The sequence below is a fragment of the Lepidochelys kempii genome, chromosome 8 (assembly GCF_965140265.1).
Source record: "Lepidochelys kempii isolate rLepKem1 chromosome 8, rLepKem1.hap2, whole genome shotgun sequence".
In the NCBI taxonomy this organism is placed as follows: domain Eukaryota; kingdom Metazoa; phylum Chordata; order Testudines; family Cheloniidae; genus Lepidochelys; species Lepidochelys kempii.
Window position 1 is genome coordinate 92,904,247 of NC_133263.1, and position 20,605 is coordinate 92,924,851.

The following is a 20,605-nucleotide window of genomic DNA, read 5'->3' on the forward strand; positions in this document are numbered from 1 at the left end:
TACTCAAAGGCCAAAGATATACAAATTTAAGCTTACAAACACAATAAGAACTGTTTAAGTACACAGTTCCCTGATCCTGCAAAGATTTATACATGTGATTAACTCTTACCGAGTAGTCCCATGGAAGCCAAAGGGGCTACTCACAGTATGTAACGTACTTGTGAAAGTCTTTGAAGAATCAGGGCCTCAGACCTGTACAAATGCTCCTGCTTCCTGATCAATGGGGTGCATAGAAATGGAAACATTTTGCAACAAAAATCCCTTCAGGATCACAGTTACTCTACCAAGGTATCCATCAGCAAAAACTTACAAGATTCCTTCTTTATTGCGACTGAGTTCTGCCACTTTTACTCACGCTGACTAGTACTGTGCCTCACTCTTAGTAGTCCCACTGAGAAAGGGTGCACGAATCTGGCCCTTGATTTGTTCACACTTGCACAGCACTTTGAACATATGAAGTACACAGTCTATTTGGAGTATACACCAGTATTCTACAGTATCTTTCATAACAATTGGTGAGATTCTGTGCTGGGCCTTTAAGAGGCCCAGCCCAGAATTCACAACCCAGCAGAAGATGGGGCCAAGATGGCATTAAGCCACCTCTGTGCCCTCCCAAGTCTGTAGCAGAACCGAGTATAACTCAGACAACCCTGGAGCTCCAGCTAACTTATGGCAGCCTGTCGCCAGCTGATTAGGGACAGCATCATTGCTGAGAAACTCCCTAGCATTACCTCTGACATAACATTCCCACTCAAGCCCTGTCCCTAGTATGCCTTTTATGACCAGGTTTATAAATGGAACCTTGATGACAACCTGATGTTGTCCTCTTTAATTCTTGCACCTGGAGAATTCTCTTATCTGGAGCTGGGGGGTTTAGACTCCTTTTCTGCCTCATCCAGCCTCTTTACCTTGTGCACAAGGGCTGGAGAGGAGGCTGCAAATTTCACGCACTAAGCTTTCAAAAGTGCTTGGACCATTGTAGTAGAACATTGTGGTTTATTTATAAGATCTCTCTACCCTTGCATTATTGTTATTTGTATTGCAGTCATGTCTAGGGGGCCCAGTAAGCGATTGGAAGCCCATTGTGCTAGACACTGATCACAGAAAGACTGTCCCAGCTACAAAGAACTCTCAATTTCTTATCCAACAAAAGACAACAGCCAGATGTAACAAAGAGATGGGAGAGCACCAGGTAACAGTAAGAGGACTATGGTTAGTGTAGTAAGCAGTGATCACAGCAAACCACCAGCCTACCTACAGTCTAGTGTTTTGTGGAAAATCACAGCAGAGGTGAGTTTTAAGGAGTGATTTGAAGGAAGACACAATAAGAGGCTTTCACACATAAGGGCAGCTTTGTCATCTTGTTATCCTGGTTTCCATCAGTCCTCCTCACTACTGCAGCAGCAGTTATTACCAAACACTTGGATCCATCAGGTATTACAAGCGGGATGGCTGCAGACACAGTGTAACCTTTACAATTTAATCGGATCATTTGTTTCCCCAAGAGACTTAAGGATTAGTCAGCATGACAGTGAAGTTTTCCTTTTAAGTCTGGTGGAAGACTGTGCTGTTCTTTCCAATCTGCTCTCCCAAGCTGCAGAAGGCTGGAGGTTAAGCGATCGCATTACAAAAAAGAAAGAAAAAAACGGGGGGGCGCTGTGACAGAAATATTTTCTTTAAAAACTTTCTGCCAACACTATCTGAGAAGAAGGTGAGTGGCCCAACTCTTGTATCCCCTAAACTAGCGACATGACTGTCATTAAGAGATATGACCGCTGGCTCAACATACTAAATGTCGGTGACTTGATCCTCCTACTTTCAAAACTGTGAGTCTGTATCCTAGTGGGGTCAGGTTAAGATTGAATTACAGCACAAGCAGCTAGTTTCTGGGTCTGAATGTGCCAGACAGGGAGGACTGTTGCTCCTCAGAGGAAGAGAACATTTAAAAAAAAAAAAAAAAAAAAAGAGGATCTCTTTTAGACAGAGTGTGGCTGCCAACACTGAAAGCGGGAGGGAGTAACTTGATGCATCACTGCTATGGATTTCTCTCCTCTAACAAGGTAAAAAATAGCTTTTTTAACACACTCCCATTTGAAACCATCTCCCTCCTTTAACAATGATCTGGAAATGCTGTGTTTCAAGAATTTCCCTGTGTTAGAGTTATACACAATGTTCAGATAATACACGGAGTGCACGCTCTTTAGCTTCCCAAGTCTTTACCACACTAAGAACATTTCACGTTTTATTCATGTATTATTTTGAAGTATTAACCATCTGGCCCCGTGGCCGCGTTGTAGAGCCCAGTGTGTCTGGAGAAAAGGGGGGTTGATTCCTACTCCGCTGCCTTACTCACCAGCTTCTCAGGGGGTAAAGTACTACAGAGAGTACTCATAGCCCAATAAAAAATAGCTCAAATCTATCCTCTCCAGCTTGCTAGATGGAATCACTGGAAGACTGCAAGGACTTCTAGCCAGATAAGGGGGTGGCAACAGGCACATATCCTCTGTGCACCCAGGAGCTCTAGGAGGAAGCCCGTCTCACAGTGCTGTCTATGGGGTGGTGGGTCCTGCCCTATGCCACACTCACTGACAGGGACGACCTTAGGGAGGGGCAGGAATGGTCACATGCCCCTCCCCAGATGCCTGGGGGGGGGAACATTCCAGAGGGGGGTGGGGAGTTACAGCTGTGCTCAGGTATGTGCCTCAGGTCAGGAGGAGAGTGCCTTGCCTGAGCTCTGCGGCTGCTTGCCCTGCCCTGGTGAGCTTCTTTCTTGCATCGAGGGGGCAAAATGGGAGGGCTCAGGGGAGGGAAGAAGGGAGGGAGCAGATAGGTAGGTGGGGCTGCTGGCGACACTGAGAATGATCGTGGGGGATCATGGGAGGATGGGGGGGCAGCATAGGCCAGGACTCTGCGGGGAGTGGCAGCAGCAAGGAAACAGCCATGCGGCCTGGATGGATGGGCAACTGGTATTTTTTAAAGACTGAAACAAAGGGAAGCACCGAGTACCTCTCTGGCTTGTAGGAAAAGAGTGGGGTATTGTCTGTGTATGTAGTGGTGGCAGCCCAGGGGTGAATGCTCGCTCACTCACTCCATTGCCCTCCCAGAATCCCAGTCAGAATTAAAACGCCCTGGATTTCCTCCATCACATGATGAATCCCTTAGGATTAATTATGGTAGGACCCCAATTCCCAGGGAATTTTCTGTTCATGACATCCTGCCTGCAGACAAGTGAATTTCACCTTGCTAAAGCCCCTACTATTGGGGTTGACAAGAGCAGCTCAAGGCCATAGGCCAGCTGAGTTCTCTGGGCTGGGGTGTAACTGCTTGAGCTCTCTGGTTGGATGCTCAAGTGGTTTGAACTGGGACTTTCTAACATGCCCAGTGCCCCTTCCTTGTTTCCTTGCCCCTCTTCTGAATGGGCAGGTCTAAACTGGGAAAATAGGTGGTGTTTAAAAACGTGTTTGCTAAAATGCTTGAACTATCACATTTTTCAACACAACCTATTTCCGAGTCTAGACAGGGTGGGCCAATGTCATATCCCCACATTCCATTCTTCCCTCAGGTATAGGCTTTAAAGAGGGAAATTGCTCTATTGCAGGGGTTTTCAAACTGGGGGTCGGGACCCCTGAGGGGGTCGCGAGGTTATTACACGGGGGGGCCGCGAGATGTCAGCCTCCACCCCAAACGCTGCTTTGCCTCCAGCATTTATAATGGTGTTAAATATATTTAAAAGTGTTTTTAATTTATAAGGGGGGGTCGTACTCAGAGGCTTGGTATGTGAAAGGGGTCACCAGGACAAAAGTTTGAGAACCACTGCTCTATTGTATAGTAAGCAGGGCTGTGGGTATGTTTTCCAGCAATGTGTCTTTTGGTTTTCATTATTCCCCCTCTCTTGGAGCCTTGAGACAGAAGCAGTTACTGACTCTCGGGTCCTCTGAGAGCCACAAAACCCTCTCCTGGTTTCGCTGGGCCTGTGATTTGTAGCGAATGCAGGAAGAGCTGTACAGCATGCTTAGCTGATGGCCTCTTTTCACGCGATACCCTTAGCAGCACATTCCGAGGTGGCACCTCTTTTCATACGTAAAGTCTTTTGACTGAGGAAGTTTGGACAGGTCAGGTGGTGGGTTTGCATTAGCACTCAGGTTTCTGTAAGTCTACAGCGTGTGCCCTATTCCCAGGGTAGCATTGTGGTAGTCTTGCTAGGTAACAAGAGAGCCACTTCCAGCTCACACTGGAAATACAGAAAGTAGCACTGATGGCAACGGTTTCACTGCAAAGAGTTTCCAGAGAAAGGATAAGGACAAAGTGTCATTAGCTGCTCTCTCCCACAGATGCAAAGTACACAACAGGTATGCAGCGATCCTGAGCGTCACCTTACTGTACCCATCCCTGCATGGCTAAATGTTACATGGATCCATACTTCAATATTATTTCTATTACAATACGTGGATACCTAATAGGGGTTTATAAAGTTACAAGCTGTGAAAATACTGTATACACAGAGTGGGGTATTAGAAGGTATGCTGTATTGTATACATTGGTGGGTTGGAAGGTATGGCATACCGTGTAGAGTGGGGTATTGGAAAGTATGCTATACTGTGTTGCAGAGGTGGGCAAACTACGGCCACATCCGGCCCGCGGGACCCGGGGGGGGGGGAAAGGGGGCTGTTAGGGGCAGGGGGTCCCGGGAGGGGGCATTCAGGGGACAAGGAGCAGGGGGGTTGGATGGGTCAGGGGTTCTGAGGAGGGGCAGTTTGGACCCTTAGGATTCAAGCTCTTGACACTAGAACAGGTCTGACATGCTGTGGGGCGGCTGAGAGGGATACTTCAGACTACCAGCTCTTTGGGGCAGGGACAGTCTTTTTGTTGTGTGTTTGTGTAGCAAAATGGGGTCCTAGTCAATGACTGGAGCTCATGGGAGCTACCACATTACAAGTAACAACGATACTAAGTACATTCTTACAAGAAATAACACTCTTTGCCAGGGGTTGGTTGGTTCGTTTGGTTTGTTTTAAAACAAACCCAGTACTAGTCCACTCATGGAAGCGAGATTCTTGACAACTGGTGGCTGTTCTTAAGTAAATGGATAGACAGAAAGTCTAACCTGAACGCAAAAGGGTTGGGGGCAAGGGAGACCTGTCCTATACTCCTGGGGAGGCTCAGGGTACATCGATGCTGCAAAAAAAAAAAAAAAAAAAAGACCGGGGGCAGTAAGTCTCAGAGCCTGGATCAACTGACTCGGGTTCGCACTATGGAGATAAAAATGTTCTGGCTTGGGCTGGAACCTGGGCTCAGACTCTTCCCCCAAACCGGGTTTCAGAGCCCAGAGTACAGCCTGAGTCAGAACATTTACACTGGTATTTTTGGCCCTATAGCACGAGCCCGAGTCAGTTAACCCAGGCTCCGAGACTCACTGTTGTGGGTCTTCTTTTGCAGTCTAGACATACCCTTAAACTATGCCGGGCCTGATTCTCCTCTTACACTAGTTTTACACAGTTATAACTCCACTGGAGATATTCTTGACTTATACCACCCTGAAAGTAGAATCACGCCTTATGTATTTTTTAAATAGCTGGTACTGGTATCTTACTAAACTTTTAAAAGTATTTGTACATCTGCAGTGTAATTCTCTCATATTCCAGTCTCTTTAATCAGGATTTTAAATAATTTTCTCAAGGCAACACTATTAATCGCTCCCTAGGATACACCTAACACACACTGATATTTGACGTTAAAGTAATAAAATATGTGCTTTGCTGGGATGTTTTGAGGGAGTGATTTTATACCCATTGTTCATTTTTAACAAGATATATTAGATCTCACACAGACTGAAAAAAAAATGTTTTGTTTGGGGGTTTTGGGGTCAAAAACTGCAGCATTTTCATTTGTCAGTGAAAACAAATTTCAGTAGACTACAACTAGAAATAGGTAACGCAATCCTACTTATGTTCCAAAAATGGAGCACAAGATCAATTAACTGATGGTTGTAGCAACATACTGTATCTGAGAATTACAGCGCTCACAGGAACAATTGTGTTCAGGAATGTACACTGGAAGTAGGAGATAGGTTCAAGATGTTTTTGAATAGGCTAAATCACATACAGATGTACATACAGCATATCCAGTCAATATGATTTAAGGCAGAAACATGCACAGGAAAAATAGAAGAAAAACAAATCATGCAGTTGTAATTAACATACCTGGCAGTGACACCTGTTGCTTTCCATGATAAGAAATCTGGAAGATCAAAGAAGTAGCCTGCCTTTTCCCAGCAAGACTCTCTCAAGTTCTGAAAAAATTTAAAAAGAGATAGACGTGAATTGCAATCATGGTCTGCCTTTATTTTTAAAAACAAATTCTAAGTCAGCTGCCAGTTACCTAAAAAAAAAACCAATATTTTTTCCTATTGTAAAACTCTGATAATGCTGTTCTTCAACCTGTGACTACTCCACTGACTTTAAAATGATTTTCTGGCTACAGTACTGGGTCTTTCCACTTGCTGGAGGGTGCTAATGAAAATGCAGTTTTCCCAAATTTGGGTTTACAGAGGCATCCTTTTCAAAATGACAGTGTGAAGCCTTCACCTGCTAAAATTAACTGCAATTTCCACTTTGGAGCTCCACTATATCAGTCTCCTTTTAAGTTCAAAATGCAAGAAGAAAATAAAATAAATCAAGTGCAATAACCAAGGCAAGTTCTAGCAGAAGTGTGGTCCCTGCTCACCCAGGACTGTAGCATGGCATTGCCAAATTACTAAAGACCTCTCCACCAGGATCGATAGTCTACAGAGAGCCCCAAACTGTAGTCTGTGGAGCACTAGTGGACCACAGATCACTTGCTGGTGATCTGCAGAGAGGCTGCTGTTCTCTGTGTTACCAGCTTCTAAATTTAAGAAGATGACTTCTAAAATTAACAAAATATTTTCTCAATATTACTTTTCCATGTAAGCAATCGTACTTGCCATCAAGATGTCAAACGATAAAGAATGGGAGAGGATGTGGTCTGGACAATTGTGAGTGGGAAGGGATTTTCCCAAGAGTTGTTCTCTATTAAGATGTGGTATATTACTATGAAAAAAGTGCAAGAATCACTGGCCTACAATACATAATGGCCCTGACAAGCGGCCACTTATCAATCTATCAAATTCTAAGTAACACAGTAACAAAACCATTACCAGGTTTCAGAGTAGCAGCCGTGTTAGTCTGTATCTGCAAAAAGAAAAGGAGTACTTGTGGCACCTTAGAGATCAACAAATTTAATTTGAGCATAAGCTTTCGTGAGCTACATCCGATGAAGTGAGCTGTAGCTCACGAACGCTTATGCTCAAATAAAATTGGTTAGTCTCTAAGGTGCCACAAGTCCTCCTTTTCTTTTTGCAAAACCATTACCATAACTTACTGCTGCCAAACCTAAGTGTTCAAAAATCATGAGTCAGGCCTTCAAAAATCGTGAGTTGGCTTTAAACAACAAAATCCCACAAGTTTTTTTTTAAAAAAATTAAATTGTGGGTCTTTTTGTTTGCTTCTTTCTTTTTGAGCCTTTTTGTCTAAAAACAGGAGGACTTGAAAATTACTTTTTTTTTTAAATGACAGCTGAGATTCTCATGTAATTACATGACTCCAGGAACTGGGACTGTATGTAAAACATTAATTATTAGGAGACTCACAATAAAATCATGAGAGCGGTAGAAAGTGATAATGCTGAAGAAATAGTCATATGCAGGTAGACTTAGAGGCTTAGGGTGCTGCAGGATGGCCAGAGGTGCTTTGACAGAGCTTCATGGAGATGTTTCAATAACCGTACCTTCACTATGCTTAACTTTTAGGAGTCCCATGCACCTTCAAAAATGTAGTAAAGCATAAATACCAATAGTAATAAATATAATTACCATTTTATTATTTGTATTACAGTAGCTTCCAGCTTCCCCAAACAGGATCGGGACCCAACTGTACTAGGCATGTACAAATATAGTAAAAGATAGTCCCTGTTCCAGAGAGCTTATACTCTAAATAAATATAAAAAGTACTTCCAATTTAACTAACTGTGTGTTCAGCACAGTACAGTACTATAAACTTTTGACTCTGTTTGTTATGTGATTGCAAATTTTAAGTCCCAAAAAGTTATTGGGTGGAGTCTGTAAGGCCAATAGTTTAGGAAAATGTCATTTCAGAAACTAAGATGTAGCCAGGTAAACAATGAAAACAAGACCATCATTTTGGTTCTGGATCATCCAAAGAATCCATCTCCATGTTCTCGGAGGTTTCAACTCTTTAGAAGTCACAGAAAGTACTGTACTCCTATTGAGGCCTGAAAACAAAAGCTTCAATCACTGCCTTTACTTATAAAAAGCACTAGTGTTGGATGCCTATTTCAGACCACTTTCCACCCGGACATGTATGGCTGCTAGTCATTAACTGTGCATTTGCCTCCACGGCAATTTGGCCCTTTATATTTTAATTCAAAAGGCTAGTCAGCCTGGCTGTTTTGACAGTATAAACCCTGAGCTACTGGTAAAAGTAGGATTTCTATCTGGTAATCTTGGGTTTATGAAAACAGACACCAGGCTAGGATTAATCATGTAACTCGAACAAACCCAGCTATTCAGCAAAGATAGTCAGTGAACCATGATTTCATTATTTCATGAATCTCCAAAAAGTTACAAGTTAGCAACCCTATGGTATGGTGTTTCATGAGTGTCCAAATGATTCATCCTTTGTCATGCTGATGCTATATCATTACTAGCTAGCACAGACAAAAATCAAATCATGCCCCGATGCATTTTTTAAATGAGTATAAACATCTCCATATTCTCTACACTTGTTGAAATTCACTATTTGATTTTCACTCCCAGTCAAGGAATCCACCACCACATTAAAAGCAGCATGGAAAAGTCCCAAGCACATTCTCAATGCCATATTCATATCCTGCGACTCATCCTCTAAACTCACGTTTAAAGAAAATAAATTCAGTCTCTGTGTTTTCCTGGGGCCTCTCTAAAGTCTCCTCCACTCATTTTACCTTTCTTCATGCCAAAACCATAAACTACAGTTAATCCTCTTTCTGAGACTGTCACCGAGGAGCCTATAGACACCATTCCTGAAACAGCTTGCGGGGACACATTTGAACAATATGAAGTTAGCTCCTCCCTCGAGTGTTTACCTTGCCGCCTCTGAAGCATTCTTAACACTCTGTGGGAAGCAGAGTGAGAGAGAGATTGGGAAAACAGATCAAACCTAGCTCTTTGGTACAGCAATAGCGCACTGCCGCTGTGTCTACACACCAGCTTCCATCTTTGAAACAAGAGTCCCATGTCTCTTTCTTTAAAAAACAGTTTTTCAAATGGAAAATGATGGACTGATATCCATGGCAATAAAGACTAGAGTCTACTATTTATCCACAGAACAAATGCAGTAGTCAAAGCTTCCTCACACTGCCTTGCCAGCGTGCTTCAGCCTTGACTTGGAGGGTTTGCTTGTCAAGGTGTGTGGATAGTTCTGAATTGAGTTAATTTGTCCCTGGTGAATGTTTGCTTTTTAATGCTGACGAGTATGTTATGTTTAAGTATCAAGTGAACATCAGGGGACCTAGAGCTCTTGCACAGGGGCATCGTTTTTACTATTACTTAAGCATAAAATCAATAAAATAGGCTACCAAATACTGGATGGCACTGACTCTGAGCCATTACCAATATGGCTAGCATTTGAAACAGTGATCTAATGGTGAAAGGCTTTGTATCTCATATCCCATTACCACCCACCTGTGTCATTAGAACTCCAATGGCCCCGGGACTGATTAGAGGTGGGCCAGAAGCAAAAATCCCAGGTTCAAACCAGGATATCGATCTAAATTCCTTGGCAGCCCACCATCTCTCAAAGTGGGCTGTATCAAAGGCCCAATAACGCTTCCTCAGCTCTCATCCCCTAATGCCCCTACTCTACTTGTGCTACACTGATGACATCTTCATCATATGGACCCATGGAAAAGAAGCCCTTGAGGAATTCCACCATGATTTCAACAATTTTCATCCCACCATCAACCTCAGCCTGGACCAGTCCACACAAGAGATCCACTTCTTGGACACTACAGTGCAAATAAACGATGGTCACATAAACATCACCCTATACCAGAAACCTACTGACCGCTATTCCTACCTATATGCCTCCAGCTTTCATCCAGACCCCACCACACGATCCATTGTCTACAGCCAAGCTCTACGATACAACTGCATTTGCTCCAACCCCTCAGACAGAGACAAACACCGACAAGATCTCTATCAAGCATTCTTACAACTGCAATACCCACCTACGGAAGTGAAGAAACAGATTGACAGAGCCAGAAGAGTACCCAGAAGTCACTTACTACAGGACAGGCCCAACAAAGAAAATAACAGAACTCCACTAGCCGTCACCTTCAGCCCCCAACTAAAATCTCTCCAATGCATCATCAAGGATCTACAACCTATCCTGAAGAAGGACGACCCATCACTCTCACAGATCTTGAGAGACAGGCCAGTCCTCGCTTACAGACAGCCCCCAAACCTGAAGCAAATACTCACCAGCAACCACACACCACACAACAGAACCACTAACCCAGGAACCTATCCTTGCAACAAAGCCCAATGCCAACTGTGTCCACATATCTATTCAGGGGACACCATCACAGGGCCTAATCACATCAGCCACACTATCAGAGGTTCGTTCACCTGCACATTTACCAATGTGATATATGCCATCATGTGCCAGCAATGCCCCTCTGCCATGTATATTGGTCAAACTCTCTCTACGTAAAAGAATAAATGGACACAAATCAGAAGTCAAGAATTATAACATTCAAAAACCAGTCGGAGAACACTTCAATCTCTCTGGTCACGCGATTACACACCTAAAAGTTGCAATTCTTCAACAAAAAACTTCAAAAACAGACTCCAATGAAAGACTGCTGAATTGGAATTCATTTGCAAACTGGATACTATTAACTTAGGCTTGAATAAAGACTGGGAGTGGATGGGTCATTACACAGAGTAAAACTATTTCCCCATGTTTATTCCCCCCTCCACCCTCCACTGTTCCTCAGACATTCTTGCCCACCTTGATTATCACCACAAAAGGTTCTCCCCACCCCCCGCTCTCCTGCTGGTAATAGCTCACCTTAAGTGATCACTCTCTTTACAGTGCGTACGGTAACACCCATTGTTTCCTGTTCTCTATGTATATAAATCTCCCCACTGTATTTTCCACTGAATGCATCCGATGAAGTGAGCTGTAGCTCACGAAAGCTTATGCTCAAATAAATTTGTTCGTCTAAGGTGCCACAAGTCCTCCTTTTCTTTTTGCGGATACAGACTAACAAGGCTGCTACTCTGAAAGGTTTGAATGGTTCACTGCTGTGTGTTCCCTTCTCCATTTAGCTAGTTATTGCAAGCCAAGGGTGAACAGAGGGAATAATAGGTCAAAAAGGAAGAACTGAACAGTAACATATAGTGAGCTCCTTGGGCAATCAGCCAGAAAAAGTAAAAGAAGAATGATTCAACCATCAGCCTTTGGTCATTAATTGCAAAGGAATTATACCCTGGCAGTTTGCTCTATGAGGTGATTCTTGTTAAAGGGAAGATCTTCTTTGCCTGTATTCCCCATACAATAAATGAGGTGTGAAAGAGACAACTTAGACTAGATGCGTTTCATTTGGACATAATTACAAAAGAAACACCTCCTCCCAATCCACCCCTACTCTGAACCAGAATGTGCTACAGCACCACTGATTAAATGGGGTGAATATTTTTTAGAAATAATCGAAATGAAATGTTATTAATCTAACGAAAAACATAACAACCGTCCTTTTGGTTTTTGGCACAATCCACAGCAAAATATTCCATCCAGAAATTAATGAATATGGAATTTTCTTCTGCTACCTCTGAAAAGAATAAATGCATAACACAAAAATTCTGGAGCCGGCCAAACACTGCAAACAAGTTTCACTCCAACTTTTACATTAATTTGTTTTGTTCACTTCCACAAACATTTATTCTGTTGAGTTTTGCTGACATAAATATTTGCAGCAAGCGAAATTCAAAGTTGCAAACATAAGTATTCATAGAAACCAAATTTTAAATTTGCATGCATGCATATCCATCCCAGAAGAACTTGTGCACTCATCCAATCAGGGAACAGAAACAATACCATGCAATTTAGCTGACGAAGCACAACTAACCGACACAGCTTGAATAGTGAAACCTCACAGAGTAGTAAAAAAGAAAAAGAAGTACCTGTTGCACCTTAGAGACTAACCAATTTATTTGAGCATAAGCTTTCGTGAGCTACAGCTCACTTCATAGGATGCATTCAGTGGAAAGTATAAAAGATCTTTTTATACACACAAAGCATGAAAAAATGGGTGTTTACCACTATAAAAGGTTTTCTCTCCCCCCACCCCACTCTTCTGTTGGTAATAGTTTATCTAAAGAGATCACTCTCCTTACAATGTGTATGATAATCAAGGTGGGTCATTTCCAGCACAAATCCAGGGTTTAACAAGAACATCTGGCGGGGGAGGGGGCTAGGAAAAAACAAGGGGAAATAGGTTACCTTGCATAATGACTTAGCCACTCCCAGTCTCTATTCAAGCCTAAGTTAATTGTATCCAATTTGCAAATGAATTCCAATTCAACAGTCCCTCACTGTAGTCTGGTTTTGAAGTTTTTCTGTTGTAATATCGCAACTTTCATATCTGTAATCGCGTGACCAGAGAGATTGAAGTGTTCTCTGACTGGTTTATGAATATTATAATTCTTGACATCTGATTTGTGTCCATTTATTCTTTTACGTAGAGACTGTCCAGTTTGACCAATGTACATGGCAGAGGGGCATTGCTGGCACATGATGGCATACATCACATTGGTGGATGTGCAGGTGAACGAGCCTCTGATAGTGTGGCTTATGTTATTAGGCCCTGTGATGGTGTCCCCTGAATAGCTATGTGAGCACAGTTGGCAACGGACTTTGTTGCAAGGATAGGTTCCTGGGTTAGTGGTTCTGTTGTGTGGTATGTGGTTGCTGGTGAGTATTTACTTCAGGTTGGGGGGCTGTCTGTAGGCAAGGACTGGCCTGTCTCCCAAGATTTGTGAGAGTGTTGGATCATCCTTCAGGATAGGTTGTAGATCATTAGTAATGCGTTGGAGGGGTTTTAGTTGGGGGCTGAAGGTGACTGCTAGTGGCGTTCTGTTATTTTCTTTGTTAGGCCTGTCCTGTAGTAGGTGACTTCTGGGAACTCTTCTGGCTCTATCAATCTGTTTCTTCACTTCTGCAGGTGGGTATTGCATCAATATAGCGCAAGTAGAGTAGGGGCGTTAGGGGACGAGAGCTGAGGTAGCATTGTTCTAAGTCAGCCATAAAAATGTTGCCATACTATGGGGCCATGCGGGTACCCATAGCAGTGCCGCTGATTTGAAGGTATACATTGTCCCCAAATGTAAAACAGTTATGGGTAAGGACAAGGTCACAAAGTTCAGCCACCAGGTTAGCTGTGACATTATCGGGGATAGTGTTCTTGACAGTTTGTAGTCCATCTTTGTGTGGAATGTTGGTGTAGAGGGCTTCTACATCCATAGTGGCCAGGATGGTGTTTTCAGGAAGATCACCGATGGAGTGTAGTTTCCTCAGGAAGTCAGTGGTGTCTCAAAGGTAGCTGGGAGTGCTGGTAGCATAGGGCCTGAGGAGGGAGTCTACATAGCCAGACAATCCTACTGTCAGGGTGCCAATGCCTGAGATGATGGGGCACCCAGGATTTCCAGGTTTATGGATCTTGGGTAGTAGATAGAATATCCCAGGTTGGGGTTCCAGGGGTGTGTCTGTGCGGATTTGATCTTGTGCTTTTTCAGGGAGTTTCTTGAGCAAATTCTGTAGTTTCTTTTGGTAACTCTCAGTGGGATCAGAGGGTAATGGCTTGTAGAAAGTGGTGTTGGAGAGGTGCCGAGCAGCCTCTTGTTCATATTCCGACCTATTCATGCTGACAACAGCACCTCCTTTGTCAGCCTTTTTGATTATGATGTCAGAGTTGTTTCTGAGGCTGTGGATGGCATTGTGTTCTGTACGGCTGAGGTTATGGGGCAAGTGATGCTGCTTTTCCACAATTTTAGCCCGTGTACGTTGGCGGAAGCACTCTATGTAGAAGTCCAATCTGCTGTCTCGACCTTCAGGAGGAGTCCACCTAGAATCCTTCTTTTTGTAGTGTTGGTAGGGAGGTCTCTGTGGATTAGTATGTTGTTCAGAGGTGTGTTGGAAATATTCCTTGAGTCGGAGACGTCAAAAATAGGATTCTAGGTCACCACAGAACTGTATCATGTTCGTGGGGGTGGAGGGGCAGAAGGAGAGGTTGTTTGTGACCACTGCAGAGTTAAATAATGCAAGAACATTTGTCAAATACTTTTGAATAACGAGTAAATCTGAGGAAAGAGTCTGTTTTCAGACTGTCTGTAAGAAGAAGAAGAGGCTGATTTTAACCTTTAATGTGAATTAGGAATATAATCCAGGAATATTTATAGTACTTCCAATGAGATTTACATTTAGCGTTATCTCACTGACCTAATCAGAAGTTGTTTTGTCTTGTTTATCCATCATCTAAAAAAGCATTCTTGTATATTTCTGAAAGAAAATTACTCCTCTTTCTTCCCATTACTGTCTCATCCCTAATGCTCACAGCAAGCAAATTTCAAAGTCAAATGTGCAATTATTTATGGAAACCACATTTTAAAAATCACATGGCAACCCTAGAGATTGAACTCTTGTTTACAACAGAACAGGTGCTGCATAGGCAAGAGACAAGTGAAGTGCCCCACAATCCCCTACAAATTTGTTTACACCATGTTCTACCAAGGCCACTCTATGGGTTTGGAGTAGTTCAGTCTGATTGCCCATTCATTCCGTGGCCAGGCAGCTGAGACTCAAACAAAGGTTTCATTTCATCCCTTATGTGGTCTTGGTTTTGTGACATGGACACCTGCTTGCTGGGAACTTGGTCAAGACCCCCCACAAATAATTCCACACAGACTACCAGCCATCAGATGGTGAAGTCATTCAGTTGCTACTAAAATAGACTGCATTTGAACCTGCGATCTAGAAGTGAGAGGTCCTATACTGCATTACCAGACTCACCCAGAGCCTCAGTGATTCAACTTCTTGTTAATTCTTTTTCTTGTTTCCCCCTTTTTCTTTGTTCCAAGTGAAAGCATGGACTACAGTAGGAGGGAGAGCATGGGCTATGAAGATCTCTGAATATGAAAATGGAAGTTTGAGAGGAAAACAAAACCCACAAAATAAAAGAAAGCAAAAGAAGAGAGAGTAAAAAGGAGATGAACCAATTACGATTTGGAAGGAAGAATACAAGATAACCCTAGAAACAGCAACCCTAAACGTAATAGGAAACCAGCAAGAAGTAAGGATCATCAACTACTTCCCAAACTATGAAGTCATCTCATTCCTCTGGGTGAATGAGGTCATCTTCCACTTCTCCTCTTCTGAGTCAGAGACTGGATGTAGAAAAGTTCCATTAGATCATCTTATCCCACCCCCCACCACCAACCAATGCAGGATAAATTTACTAAGGTATATTCTTGAGTGGTGCTTTTTCTTGTTTAGTTTTAAATTACTCAAGGGATGGGACTTCCGCCCCTTCCTTTGGGAGATATCATAACCACCTGAAAGCTAGTAATATTCAAAATTACTTGCTTTGAACTCTTCCTATCCAGGGACGTTATTTTTTTTTAATTCTACAATTAGGAGGGTGCAGGCCAAGCAACAATAAAGAAGTTTGCCACAGATTCCTCTGGAGTCTGCAGACAGGATCTGCTTGTATGGTTTCCTAAGGTAGCAGATGGTCAGATTAACATAACAGAAAGGAAAAGGTGAATAATTTGGATTCTTTTATAATATACACAAGGAATCTGCAGTTCATATGCAGTAAGAAGATGATGGCCCACAACATCAAGCTTTTAATCCAACTCTACTCAAACAGTATCTCATGTAAACCAATCTCCTAATTTATCATCTAAACAAAATAACTATGCTGACAATTGTGTCCAACTAATTATTCTTTCTGGTACTGGCAAATATTTCTCGCCCAGTGGTAGAGCAAAAGCTTTGGAATGCAGAGTGTCATGTGTTATATCAGAGCTGAATTAGCATCTCCACATGGAACTAGGGAAAAATCAATCTTGAATGTCAATCAATTCAGCGAATCTTTGTAGTTCTTCCAATACTTCATATTTTTGAGCAGCGGATATACAGTACCTTTCTCTATATCTTCTTAGAGCTTCCTTTTATACTGCCATAATATACAAGATGTACTTTGCCATTGAGTTTATGCTCCTCTGATTCATTCTTGAGCCAAAGGAGGTCTGACAGAATTGTAAATGGCATAAGAGGTCTGATAAAATGGAAAAATAGTATAGGAGGACAGAATACTATACTGGCTTTAGAGCCCTAATCCTAAACAGACAACTCTTTGGGAAATACATACTATTATAAAGACATCACCTCTTGCACTGCTAAGTACCAGTGCTTTTGCAGCCTCAGAAAATGTTCCAGTTAAAGCCAAGATTGGTATGTTGCCCAGAGGATGGTGGTATAGCATTCCAGTACACTACCAAACATCACAGACTTGTACAGGCATGGAAGATGTACATGCTAGGACCAGTGAGTTAGTGTTTTGCTACAGGAATCAGTATTTAGGGCACAGACATTAACAAATGTAACAAAAGAAATGTTGATCTGAACCCGTGATATAACAAAGCAGCCTTCCAAGGTATTCATTGTCTTAGTGCTCTTGAGAGAAAACTTTTGATATATTAACCTTCTTTTTGGAGTTAAAGGATGAATACAAAATAATTTCACTGATTCACCGCACCTTTTAAATACTCTTGCTGTCCTGGATACGAATGGGACAGCCTGCATCTCAACCACAGAAAAGTTTGCTTTCCTTTGATGTGTTCGGTATTCCCATTCCCAAGCATTCAAAAATCATGAGTCAGGCTCACACAATCATGAGAATGGTTATAAAAATCATGAGGTTTGGTTTTTGTTGGTTTTTTTTATTATTATTTTTTGTTTTTAAAGAAAAATAACTTTTGGCTTCTTTTATTCGTCTTCAGAAGCTGGAGTGTTTAGGTGTCAGGATTTCAAGATTTTACTCCACAACCATAACGGCTAGAAACTTACTTTATTTTTAAAAATGAAAGATGACATTCTCATGAATCACAAATTCAGGATTTGGCACTTTATGAAAAGCAATAACTATTGGGAGAGTTGGCAACGCTGTTAATGTTCCTAAATACTATCTTAATAGCATGTGAGGGGTGGGGTGGGGCCCATGGGACAACATTAATAGAAAAAACAGAATATATGCCATTGCAGTATTTTTCAAAGACAACTATTTATACCTAGGCCAGCCAGAATAGATCATTTCCCTTAATCTCACTTAAACCACAAAATAGAATATGTTTTACTTTTTGATTCTGGAGAGTTGTCCAAGTCTGACCCTATTCCAGGACAAAAAGAAATTAGGGGTGACATGGGAATGCGCTGGCATCAGTAACAGAAAACACAACCAAAATGCAACCTGCAATGGAGCATGAGCTACAGAAATTAGAAGTCGTAAAGAAAATGTTTCCTTATGCTGAAAGTGCAGCCAATGGAAACTTTTCACCAATGACTAACCTTATGGATCGCCAGTATGTGTTCTTTGCAATGCTATGCCAATATTGCAAGAAAATTTCTGCAGTGCAACAAGAGATTTGGTGCAAAGAGTAGCAAATCCTTGTCCCACTCACGTGGATGTGAACTTTGCCATTCACACAATGGGAATAGAGATTTGGTCCCTCTATTAGGCTCATATTATACTTGACCTGTTCCAGGATATAAGGTGTCCCTCGAATGCAGCACCCAAGTAAACGCCAGGCAGATTTGCGGACCCTCTGCTCTGAGGAGCACAGGGACTGCTCCTTCCCATCCTTCTGGGGATGCACAACATGCACCACAAAGGGCAGAGATGGACAAGGAGAAGGAGGCAGGCACATCTCTGCCTCCTTATGCACTTCCCAGTGGCCACCACGTGGGGGAATAATTAGCAGCATCTCATAAAGAGATGTAGCAACATGTGAGCAGCATTTGAATGTCCTGCCATTCAAGTAGGCATTCATTCTGCAGAATCCCCAGGGCTGCATGGCTTCACATGGCCCTTATTATTAGGTGGACTGGATGGAACTTCCCAGCCCTTTGTGAATAATGAACAGAGTTCCACCTTACAAAGATATCCATCTTCTAATACATCAGCTGAAGGAGCCCTGCAGTTGTAAAGAACTTCAGAGATTTGTTCATCTTGCCACCACATGAAGAGAAAGTCCTGTGTTACCGCACTCCAGTGAAGATCATCCACAAGATTTTAGCATCTAATTTTTTCAATAGGGGTCTGACAAAGTCATGTGCTAATTATATTCTGTTCCTTCATTGTTAGTGACTGGGTTGTGCCCCAGATGATGTTACACAGAGACAGCATCATCTGCACTGATGTACAGCACCTTGTTTATCCAGCAAATATTCTGAAGACATACACTTGCTGAGAGAAGACACTGAGGGAGGACAAAGAATGAGCAGCTAAGCACAGGCCATAAACAGCAGACGTTAGCACTGTCACAAGGAAACCCAAAGTGGAGAATAAGCCCAGAGAAGGAACAGCAGCGGCCTGAAGTAGAGATGTTTTTTGGTGCTTGAATCAAGAGGACAGTTGATATATTTTATCATTTTAAAGTAAAAAAAATCCCTATAAATCCCATTTTACAGAACTAGCCCAAGAACATAGGCTGGACTGCAGGAAGACTTAGAAAAAAGTAAGTACAGTACTGTGCTTTCATGTTACTCTTGTCTTTATTTATTTATTTCCCTCTTCCCACTCCTATTTTCTCTCTCTCTCTAACAACAACTTAATTCCATTATTTCGAAAGCATCTGAGATAACCAGAGCTGGAGATGGGACACTAAATGGAGTGGGCTGGTCTTCCTTTTCTCTCAGTGCTTGGCTGACTGGTTCTCACTCACATGGTCAGGGTTTGATTGCCATATGTGGGGTTGGGAAGGAATATTCCTCTAGGTCAGATTGGCAGTGACCTTGGAGTTTTTTTGCCTGCCTCTACAGAGTGGGACACGGGTTTCTTGCCAGGATCATCTGGGTATAGCTCACTTAATCAATTCCCTGCCATTGCACGGCCCTCGGGCACTGGTGTGCCTTGGTCCCTCTTGTTCTCCACTAGTGGCACACAATAATTTTGTCTCCTAAGGGCTGTAATACTTTGGTCTACTTCTGGCTGTTGGGTTTAGTGTGCAGGGGGCTGGGTGGTGCTGGTGGCCTGTGATATACAGAAGGTCAGACTAAATAATCTGGTAGTCTCTTCTGGCCTTAAACTCTATGACTGTGACTCACTTCTTTATTCATTCTCTCTAACAACAACTTCATTCTCACCTCTCTGTTATTGATCCTTTCTATGACGTCTCCCCCCACCGCCACCACATTGCTCTTGTCCACAGTAGCTCCTGTCTGGTCCCATTTCACCTGTAGGGCTGCTCCTCCTTGCTGCCCTTCGTAATGGTGCTCCAGGAGGATTCAGGCTTTTGGAGTGGGGAGGGGGAATTTCTCTACTTTTTGGAAGTGACTGTTCCTCTTCCTCAGGGATCTTGGAGGACTCCTCCATGGCAGGGCAGTGCTGAGTGGCTCCTTTCTTCCTGCGGCAATCTTCTACTAACAGCTCCTTTGTTCACCAGCTGCTGGACCAGGGTGCCCATCTCGTCCTCCACCACTCTTCCTGAAGACTCAGATGCCAGCTGCTTCTCTGAGATTCTCACTGCTCCTCCCTCTGGCCTTCTCCTCTGAGGGTCCAGCAGGGTGTGCTGCTTCTCCTTGCAGCTTCCTCAGCCAGCAACTGTTAAATTCAAGGACCCTCCTCTCTGCCCTTTCAGTGAGCTCTGCCAGTCTGCTATTCCCCTGAGCACTTTCTAGCAACAGCCTATTGTGCAGTTGCTGGAGGTACTGTCTGTCTTTTTTAATTGCATGGCGGCTCCATTTGGGTTACATATACCAAGTGTCAGGGTGTATGTAGCAGGGCAGCTGCCCCACTCTAGTAGGCAGGGGTTAAAAGCAGCCCTGGAGAGGGCTGTGGTTGGGAAAAGCAGTGAGAGCAGTTGAGTGAGTAGCTGACCTCAGCTGTGGCCAGCTCAATCAGAGCACAGTTGGCCCTGATAAGAGGGCTGTGGGCCAGGAGCTGAAGGAGTCTCACTCTAGTCCTGGAGTAGGAAGGGCTAGCTGCCTGAGAGCAAGGTAACTGAAGTAGAACAGTACTGGGGAAGGGCAAGAGGAGCTGGGGAGCTCCAGCCTGGTAAAACCCCAGGCTGCAGGCCTCGTGGAAGGCCTACAAAGCTACTGGGGCTACAGAGGTGCAACCTGGGAATAGGCAGAGGCAGCTGGACCTAACCCCTTGCCAATGATGAGTGGTCATTACAGACTGCAGTTTGCCCCAGTGAGCGGGGGCTAGATGATGACTGGCAGTAGCCACTGACGCAAGATGGGCT

The 20,605-nt window shown here is 43.2% G+C and overlaps 1 protein-coding gene and 1 long non-coding RNA gene across 5 annotated transcripts in view; one reads left to right on the forward strand and one right to left on the reverse strand.

Annotated features, from left to right (window-relative positions):
- Positions 1-20,605, reverse strand: part of FGGY (FGGY carbohydrate kinase domain containing) — a 191,948-nt gene that overhangs the window by 144,478 nt on the left and 26,865 nt on the right. For all 4 annotated transcript variants that reach the window (XM_073357533.1, XM_073357531.1, XM_073357532.1 and 1 more), the window contains exon 5: positions 6,201-6,289. In XM_073357533.1, coding sequence (XP_073213634.1) covers positions 6,201-6,289 — 89 coding nt within the window. The remainder of the gene's footprint in view (positions 1-6,200; positions 6,290-20,605) is intronic.
- LOC140916227 (uncharacterized) lies at positions 1,534-18,858 on the forward strand. The gene is made up of 3 exons (XR_012160470.1): positions 1,534-1,711; positions 15,215-15,596; positions 18,502-18,858. It is a non-coding gene; the product is annotated as an uncharacterized lncRNA (long non-coding RNA).